Here is a 9,691-nt window from a genome sequence, read left to right on the forward strand (position 1 = left end):
GGTTTTGGCAAAATTATGTTCTAGCACTTAATTTTTCTTGGGTTTGTGGATTCTTTGTGTGTTTAGCTCATGCAGTGCCAGCCCAGGGCCCAGAGGCTGCCTTAGGGCCAGCAGAGCACTTTGGAAACCAGTGCAGAAGCTGTGTGCTGTTATTATTATCTTTTTAAATAATCCCATTTTACATATCTTTTGTGACTTCCTGTAAATGCATTAATATGCTGAACCAACCTCAAAAGGAAGTACTTTTGGCCTCTGGGTCTTTGTATTTAAAAAAAAGATAAGAAAAAAAAAAGGTGGTATGACCCAAATTGAAAATGGTTTGTAAGGAAAGAGAGTTTTCCTTTGAATCTGTGCATGGTGGGGCTGTACCTGGTGTGTGTCTCACATTGAGGAAAGAGGGTTTTCTTTTGGATCTGAGCATCATGAGGTTGTGCTTGGTATGTGTCTCATATTAAGGAAAGAGGGTTTTCCTTTGAATCTGAGCATTGTGGGGTTGTCCCTGTTGTGTGTCTCAGGTTGAGGAGAGAGGGTTTTCCTTTGAATCTGAGCTGTCTGGGCATCATGGGGCTATGCTTGGTGTGTGTCTCATATTAAGGAAAGAGGGTTTTCCTTGGATCTGAGCTGTCTGGGCATTGTGGGGTTGTTCCTGGTGTGTGTCTCACATTAAGGAAAGAGTTTTCCTTGGATCTGAGCTGTCTGGGCATTGTGGGGTTGTTCCTGGTGTGTGTCTCACATTAAGGAAAGAGGGTTTTCCTTGGATCTGAGCTGTCTGGGCATTGTGGGGTTGTTCCTGGTGTGTTTCTCACGTGTCCCTGCCTCGCCCCCAGATCGAGCTGGCCATTCTCCGCTTCCCCTACGAGTCCTGGGGGACGCCCTTCCAGCAGCTCAAGCAGGTGGTGGAGGAGCCCTCGCCCCAGCTGCCCCCCGAACGCTTCTCCAAGGAGTTCGTGGACTTCACAGCACAGTGGTGAGGCTCCAGCAGGGACTGCTGGCTCCCCCAGGCTGCCTGAGGAGCAGCCCTGATCCGTGGGGGCTGCAGTGGAGTGTGGGGCTGGCTTGGCTGTCCTTTATTAGCCCATTTCTGCCCTCCTCGCTGTACCTGGTGCTCAGCATGGCAGGAAGCGCTGCCCAAACTGGTTTTGCTCTCAGCCTGACTCACCCAGGCTGGCTGGAAGGTGCAGAGGTTTCTCTTCCCCTTTTCCTGTCGCTGCTGCTGCAATGTTGGTGTTTTCTGGCAAAGTGGCAGCGAAACCAGAAGCACCCCCTGGCAGCCTCTGGGTGAAAGCTGCTTTGTGGTTCTGTGGGATGCTGCTTCCCCAGGGTGTCCCCTGCTCCCTGGAGCTGCCAGGCAAGGGCAAGCTCGCCCTGCAGGTGCTGGGAAACCATATCCTCTCCTTGCCAGTTGTTCTCTGTGTGGGGCAGGCTGCAGAGCTGCTTGGCTTGTGCTTTTTGTGGCAAAACACTGAGTTGTCCTTCCCCAGTTACCTGCCTGGCTGCTTTGCTGGTGGTTCAAACCTGCTCAGGCAAGGAGGGAGAGGGATGGGTGCAGCCCATGGGAAGGGGAGATCCCCTATGACAAACCATGTTCAGCAAAAGATCCTACAGCCTTTCTGTCCCTTTGTTTTTTTCCTTCCAGCCTAAGGAAGAACCCAGCTGAGCGAATGAACTATTTAGAACTTATGGTGAGTGCAGAGCTGCTTCTGCTGGTCTTTATTCCCAGTTTTGAAACTCAGTGGTCCAGCAGGGAAATGGGACAACTTGTGGATGATTTTCAGGCATGGAGCAGGATGGGTGTAGTGTGTCAGAGGTGTGGAAGGCTGTGTTGGTTTCATGGGTGTTAAGGTCAGGGTTTCCAGGTGTTTTCTCCCTCTGCCCTGTCTGCTCTTGGAGAGTTCAGACCTGGAAGGATGGCACTACAGCTGCCAAGGTGGGACGGCCTGCTGGGGCTGAACTGAGAAATGACAGAGTTAATGTTTTAGCTGAAGAATGGTGTCTGTGGGAGTCTGGGGAGGAGAGTGGAATCCACCTTAAGCTGTGTGACATCCCCGGGGGTCTGTGGTGTCAGCTGACGTTTTCTTTGATCTCGTTGGCAGGAACACCCTTTTTTCACCTTGCACGACACCAAAGAGACTGACATGGCCTCCTTTGTGACAGAGATCCTCGGGGAAGACTCCTAACTGCCAGCTCCCAGCTCCCTGCAGTCCCTCCATCCCGGCTTCCCGCAGGAGAGCGAGCGAGGACTCCAGTTCAGGGTGCTTTGCACAAATCACAGATCCACCCCCCCGGCCTGGGGGCATCTCTGGCCCCATCAAAATCTCTTTTTCTCTTTGCCCTGAGGAAAAAACAATCCCGCAGGAGGAGCCTTTTGAAGCCAGCACCTTCCCAGCCAAGCCAAGGACTCCGAAGGCTCAGGAGGTCCCTGAGAGGAGCAGAGGGTGCCCGGGGCCACCTCCCCTCCCCAGTACCCAGAGCACAGCACAGGGCGTTGTGATTCTTTGCTGTCAGGGGAAGACAGAGAGAACCAGTGCTGCTGTGCTTCTCCCACTCCTCTCCTGCCTGCCCAAGTCCCTTCCTTGGAGTCTGGTCTCATTTGCCTTCTCTCTGTGCCTGGCTCTCTGCCCCCAGGAGCTCATACAGCTTTAGGGGCTCGTGGAGCTCCCTGGGCTGCTGCTCACACCAGAGCAATGTTTGAATGTTTTCATGCCTGGCTCAACACCTTAAGGACCCTTTGAGGCAGCACCAGCCCGGGCATCCCTCTCCCTCAGTCAATGCTGCTCTCTTGAGGAGAGGGAGAAAAAGGCATTTTTCCACGAGCCCACTGTGCCACAAGCTGCAGGGCTTCACCCAGCATCCCTCCCTTCCCTGGTGGGCACAAGGGGATGCAGACACAGCAGCTGCTTGTCCTCCCTGTGGGCTGGGGGGTCACATCCCTGCCCTGGGCATCGCCTTCCTCAGCCCTGGCTGCCTCCATCCCACCCTGCCTGGCTCCTGAGAAGTCTCTGCTCCATCTGCTCCAGCCTGGAGCTGCTGTCAGACCTCGCACTGTGACACCGTTCCAGAGGCTGAACTCGCACCCCTGGCGTCCCAAACTGTCCCCAACCCCTGCGGGTGCCAGCGAGAGCCAAAGCCCAGGGACTGGCCCGGGGCTGTTGTACATTTGATGTCTATATATGATGGACTTTGTAACTTCGTGTTTCCTAGGTTTGATTAACTCGCTATAAATTAAAGCCCTTTCTGTGTGGGAGGAGGGAGGAGCAGTTCTCTCTCTGCTGACAAATCCACTGTGAAAACCTGATGTGTTTCCCCCAGCTCCCAGCCAGGGGAGCCAGGGGAGCAGGAGGGGTTTCTGGCTTCTACTGTACATGATCACGGATAAACGCACCGGCTGTGGAATTTGGTTTTGTTTTTTTTTTTTTTTTTTTTTTAATAATTGAGTTTTTCTGAAGGATTTTTTTTCTTTTTCTAATATATATTTGTGTGTGTGTATGTGTGCTCTATATATATTATATATTTTTAAATCAATGATGAATGTGTGGATGTCTATGTGGCCAGCAGATCTGGCGTAATAACGATTTTTCTGGCTAAATTTGGGCAGGTGGGGAAGGGGTCACTAGAAAACACTCTGGCCTGAGATTACTTTTCTTCTTTCCTTTTTAAAGAAATGCATCTATTTTTTAACTGAATCTTTTAAAAATCTTATTCCTGAAATTCATGCCCTGGAGGTCTGGATTTCAGGGTGAATTCCCAGTGTTCAGGGTCCCCTTCAATGAAGAATGATGTTCCCTTAAATTCATTATCCCCCCTCCTGCAGTCCAGGGTTTGATGCAGTGTTGGGCTGGGAGCTGGGGTGCTCCACACCATCTGTCCCCACCTGGGAAAGCTGCTTTGGAGAAAATGGTTTTCAGCCCTTGATGCATCACACAGCCAAGGCTTTTCCTGTGCCATCCCTCTGATCCCCCTCCCTGAGTCCACAAACCCTGAGGGACCCAGCCCAGGTGGAGCTGCACAAACCCTGTTGGGCTTTGGTTCAACCCTGACCCCCCAGCCCATCTCTGGATGGAAAATAAGGAAGTGATTGATGTTCTCCATGTCTCCCTCCTCCTCATCCTGCTCTGCAAACCACCCGACACTCACCTGTACCTGCTTGGTTTGACAGCTTTGCTGCTGAGATGTACAACTGTAATTTTTTTTTTCATAGTTGGTTACTTTGGATTATTTTTGTTTTGAGTTGAGCTTTTGGGTTTTCTCCCTTCTCTGTTTAAATTCCTTTCCCCTTCCTTTAGCTCACCCTTTTTTGGTGCTTTGGGGAATGGTGTTCATTTTTGTAAAAAAAATTTTTTTTGCATGCTTTTTGGGTTTTTTTCTGCATTTCTCCTCCTGGAGAGAGTCCTGATTTCTGTATTTTGGGATAAGGGAGCATCTGCCCATTCAGACAGGGGAGATGGCTCTGGGGTGGGCTTGGGCCCCTGTGGATGAGCTGAGGCTTTGCTGAGGAGGCCGACACACCACACCCCCTGTGCCATCTCCTCTGCTTCATTCTACACAGGTTTACCTGTCCAGATCCCGTGTCCTTTCCACCTCCCTGCTCCCCTGTCCCACCTCATTCCCTCTGCAGTGGCAGTTCCTGGGGAGAACCAGCTTGGCTTTAAGGTGGGCGAGGACTTTGACTCACATGGGAAGCCGCTCTCCCCTTGTATTTTTGGGAATGGTCTGTACCCTCAACCCCATCCTTATTTCCAATAAAATTCACCCTCAAACCTGATTCTTGTCTCCTCTTGCTGTTTGAGGGCTGGAGGCTTTTGGGGCAGCAGCTTGGAGGGGAATCCTGCTTTCTCCCTATAGTGTGGGGTGATGCTGCTGCTGATTTGGGGATTGTACAAGCTGTGACCCTTGGGATGGGATCCCTGGAGCAGCTCCCGGGGCCTGGGGGTGCAGGAGGCTGGGGAGGGCTTGCAGAACACGGGAACCCCGACTCAGCATCCCTGGGGCCGGGCAGGAGGGGGAGGCTGTGGGTTTGTGGGGCAGGAGGGTGAGGCTGTGGGGTTCTGGGGCAGGGATGCTCACCATGGATCGGGGATCCCCTCGAGTCGAGGGTCCCGGGGCAGCAGGCGCTGCTCGCGGCCGCGAGGGGGAGGCAGCGCCCGGCGCCGGGACCCGGCGGGACCGAGCGGGATGAGCCGGGACCCACGGGATGAGCCTGGATCCAGGGGGATGAGCCTGGATCCAGGGGGATGAACATCCATCGGGACACGGCGGGACCGAGCGGGATGAGCCTGGACCCACGGGATGAGCCTAAACCCACCGGAACAGCCGGGATGACTCTGGATCCACAGGGGTGAACATCCACCGGGACACGGCGGGATGAGCCTGGACCCACAGGGGTGAACATCCACCGGGACACGGCGGAATCCACCGGGACCCCGCGGGATGAGCCTGGATCCGCAGGGATGAGCTCCCACCGGCGGCAGGACCCGGCGTAGCCCCCCGTTTCCATCCCAAGCTCCCCTCTCAGCCCTTCCCATCCCTCCCTCGGCCGGGATTAGGGCAGGGGTGTCCAGGGAGATCGTGCCCCTGGGGGATGGAGCTGCAGGTTTGGAGGGGACTGGGAGGAAGGAACAGCTCCCTTCCCAAGTATTCCCCTGTCAGCCAGGCAGGATCAGGCCGGAGTCACTGCGTCCCTCAAGCACCGGGATTTGGTGGCGATGCTTTGCCTGGAAATGGGGCCGAGGAGGGGATCAGCGGTGCTGGCAGAGCAGGGACCCCAGGAACACCCATCCGTGTGGTGTGGGGACACACCCGACCTGCTGGGAGCTGGAGTCTGCTCTGTTCCAATTACCAGCTTAATAGCTACATGGAGACCATTAAAAATGCATCAGTGCCTCCGAGGAAAGAACTTCAGGAGAAGTGGAAAATTCATCACTTTGAGCTCCCTTATTAGGAGAAAAGGTGTTTTTTCCCCCCCATTTGTCTCAAACAGAGGCAAAAAGAGGTTATTCCTGCCTGGTGACTCCCCCATGGGACTGTCATGAGGTGCGAACAGGCAGTGCCCAAACCTGGGTGAGAAGGACACAGCTCCTGCTGCTGAGAAGGGAAAACTCGGCACCTCCAGCACAGGCAGGGGGCACAGGGACCATGGGTGGCAGCAGCTCAACCCTGCTTAGATGGAGAGCCAACAGCTCTCCCTGCCCTGTGCTGAGAACACGTGTTGGGAGCATGGTGTGATAATGAGTGACACAGGGACTACAGGCTCTCCATTGCCAAAAACCCCAGGCAGGTGTGAAGGAGGGCTCTTCATTGCCAAAACCCAGCCTTTTTAAGCACTTTAGACAGTTATCATGGTTTTAAGGCACAACAAGCCCAAGTCAACCAACCACCAGACACCATGAAGTGGGCACAATGTGGACTTGTGGCAGTCACGTCTCTCTCATCTGTCACATCTCTCTCATCTCTGTACCCCTATTCCAGCTGAGTCACTTCCACATAGCTCCCTTCTCCTTAGCCTAAGAACAGGCTGGAGCCATCTTACGAGGCATTTCCTTTCCAAAGCCTTACAAGCAGTCCCTCTAAAAGGGCAGACCCCAAAGTGCTCCCCCAGTACAGTGCAGGTGTTTGTACTGGTCATACTGGCCCCTTGCAGGGGTGGCGCATCAGGAACTGTCGTGGTAGCACAAGGAGTAATGGGTTCAAACCGAAAAGGGGAAAATAAAGGCTTTAAACACAAGAAATTCTTGGCTTTGAGGGTGGTGATGCTCTGGCACAGGTTACCCAGAGAAGCTGTGGCAGCTGCATCCCTGGAAGTGTCCAAGGCCAGGTGGGATGGGGCTTGGAGCAACGTGGGGTAGTGCAAGGTGTCCCTGCTCATGGCGGGGGGTTGGAACTGGGTGATCTTTAAGGTCCCTTCCAACCCAAGCCCTTCTGTGCTTCCATTCTGTGGTGGTTCTCTCCAGGAGCTCCTGAGCTGGAGCTCACGCTGTTCCTAAGAGCCGTGTGCGGAGGAGGGCTGGCTAATGGATTAGCAGGGGGTGTGATGATGCAGCCAGTTTTCTGGGGCTGAGGGTTATTTATTTTGCTTAATTTTTCTTTCTTTTTTTTCAAGGTGGTGGCTGAGCCCGTATCTAGGACAGGGGTGGCTTTTTTTGGTGCGGGTGGCCTGTGGGCACCTTGTCGCTCGATAGTGTAAATTAGCGAGTTCACCCAGGCCAGGGGTTTGTACCAGATGCGTTCAATCCTCCCCTAATAGCTGCCTCACCCAGAAACTTCCAAAGCTCTTGTAGCACCTAAGCACTAATGAGCTGAAGCTGCAGAATAGCAATGAGGCCTCAGGAATATGGATCAGCCTTTGCTGGCCCAGCCAGAGGCTCTAAAATCGTTTCAGCCGGCACCCAGAGGGACCAGTGCAGCCCAGCTGGGAGGGAAGGGTTTAAATGAGGTGCCTTGGGTGCAGAAGCCTTTGCTGCCCATGAGGAGCTGCTGGAGATGTCTCCCAACTCTCCTCTCCAAACAGAAGTGTAGGTGGCTTGTGTTGAGGTGAGGAGAGCTCAAACTCTGGTTGAACCACTGGTTTCTAGGTGCTTTGGTGCCCTGCCTTTTCCCCCTGATAATTGATCATCCCTGGTTGATCTAAGTTTGTTTTTACGTTTTGTTTTTACTGCTGGCTTGGACAAAGCATCTCCAAGCCCTTTCTGCCTGGTTTGCCCATTCAGCCCAGGGTGTGTATGTTTATGGAGTGAGTTGTGCCACCCATCCATGCACAGCTGCTCCATCCCCTGGGAATTCTACATGACCAACACCAACAGGGTGCTGGAAAGCTGGGTTGGTTTCTCATGACCAACACCAACAGGGTGCTGGAAAGCTGGGGAGATTTCTCATGTCCAACACCAACAGGGTGCTGGAAAGCTGGGGAGATTTCTCATGTCCAACACCAACAGGGTGCTGGAAAGCTGGGGAGATTTCTCATGACCAACACCAACAGGGTGCTGGAAAGCTGGGGAGATTTCTGCTGGAGCCCCAAACCAGGGTGAAAACTCCTCTCTCCCCAGCAACACCAACCTCCATCCAGCCTTCCCTCTCAGCTTGAATCTCTATTGACTTTTCCGAGGCAGGAACGCTGCTGGGGGAGCGCGGGGGTGGGAGGAGAAGCCTCAGCAGCCAAAGCCTGGAAATATCAAAGCTCGACGGCAGCGCTCGGAGGTGACCGGGGGGGTCACCGGCCCCGCAGGGAGCCCCGGTTCCCGGTGGATTTCCCGGAGCTTTTCCAGCCCCGGAGCGGCGGCTGTGCCCCTCTCACGCTGAGTTAACCTTTGTGGAAATGCCAAGCGGAGCTGGAACAGGCTGTGCGTCTCCAGAGGGGGCTGAGAGGAGCCTCGGTGGCTTTTGCGCCTGATTTGCAGCCCGGGTGGAGCAGGAGGCACAAACCTTGATGAGCAAAGCTGCCACCTTGATATCAGCTGTGTTTTCCCCGCTCAGGGCCGCTTGTTTCTCCTGGAGGGACACACTCCTGATTGAAGCTGGGATTTCATAAATAAACCCCGAGGTTTCCGACAAAAAGCTCTGGCTCGGGCTCGAAGCTGCCACGAGTGGTGTGCGGCTGCTCTGAGCACCAGTGTTCCGCTCAGTTAATTAATTAGCGATTAATTAGCGTCTCCCAGGTCATGCCGACCCTCTGCTCGGGCTCTGCAGAGCATCACTACTGCAACAGGTCCCGTTCCGAGCCGGAGCCGATGGATGGATGAACCCGAGCATCCTCCAGGATGTGCCTGCGGACTGGGGAGCTCTGGCTGCGGCAGGAGGTGCTCGGTTCCTGTGCTGCCCCAGGGATGATGCTGAGAGCTCGCAGTGGCTCTGTAAACACCCAGCAGCTGCCCAGGATCGATCCGGGCTGGCTCGGCTCGCTCCGGGCACGGCACAGACCCGGAGGAGCGGGTGGGCAGCGTTGTTGGTGGAATTTTGGGAGCCTGGGGTAAGGCAGGAGAAATGGGGAGGTGCTGGTGTGAAAGGTAGGGATGGCACTGGGATTCCTCAGGTAATGAGAAATCTTCTCGCCCTGCTGTTTTCCATAAGGGTTGTGGGGTTTTTTAAGTTTATGCCGTGCCTCTTTTGAGGAACCTCTCCAAACAGCCCAAAAGTGGTCTGGGGGTTCTGCTGACTGCACCCCACCTCCCAAATTTTTCGTGGGCTCTGACCAGGCCCCTTTTGGCTCAAGGGGTCAGGACCTTCAGCTGTGAGAACCCTCCAGCCTCTCCCTCTCCTTTGAATAACTCAGAGTGAAATCCACAGGAATTTGGGTTTGCTGCAGGCTGGAGCACCTGATTGCCCTGTGGGCACCTCAGCCAAGACTGGAAGGTTGTTTTTGGGGTGCAGAGCAGCCTCTGTGAGCTGCATTTGGGGGATGCTTCCCCTCGGGGAGGGGGCAATGATGGGGGCTCTGCCCTCCCTGAGCCCCAGCAGCAGCAGGACGTGTCCTTTGTCATCACCCTGCCCCACCCTGAGCTGCTTTAATTACAGCTCTGAGAGAGATCTTCCCCTTCATTCCCCCAAATCTTCTCCTTAATTAAAATCTTCGATCTGGGCCAGCGGGAAGCAGCTGTTGCCTCTTTGCAGCGTGCTGCAAGCTGCCAGCCTGAGTGTGGGCCAGGCAGGGACAGTGAGGGGACAGCACAGGGACATTGGCACTGGCATTGTCAGCGTCCCA

General features: G+C 54.5%; 1 protein-coding gene across 2 annotated transcripts in view; it reads left to right on the plus strand.

Annotated features, from left to right (window-relative positions):
- MAP2K3 (mitogen-activated protein kinase kinase 3) overlaps window positions 1–4,762 on the plus strand; it is a 30,806-nt gene extending 26,044 nt beyond the window's left edge. For both annotated transcript variants that reach the window (XM_074552667.1, XM_005487430.4), the window contains exons 11-13: window positions 828–967; window positions 1,637–1,682; window positions 2,094–4,762. In XM_074552667.1, coding sequence (XP_074408768.1) covers window positions 828–967; window positions 1,637–1,682; window positions 2,094–2,177 — 270 coding nt within the window. In that variant the 3' untranslated portion in view covers window positions 2,178–4,762. The remainder of the gene's footprint in view (window positions 1–827; window positions 968–1,636; window positions 1,683–2,093) is intronic.
- The last annotated feature ends 4,929 nt before the right edge of the window (window positions 4,763–9,691 follow it).

This window comes from Zonotrichia albicollis, chromosome 16 (genome assembly GCF_047830755.1).
Source record: "Zonotrichia albicollis isolate bZonAlb1 chromosome 16, bZonAlb1.hap1, whole genome shotgun sequence".
In the NCBI taxonomy this organism is placed as follows: domain Eukaryota; kingdom Metazoa; phylum Chordata; class Aves; order Passeriformes; family Passerellidae; genus Zonotrichia; species Zonotrichia albicollis.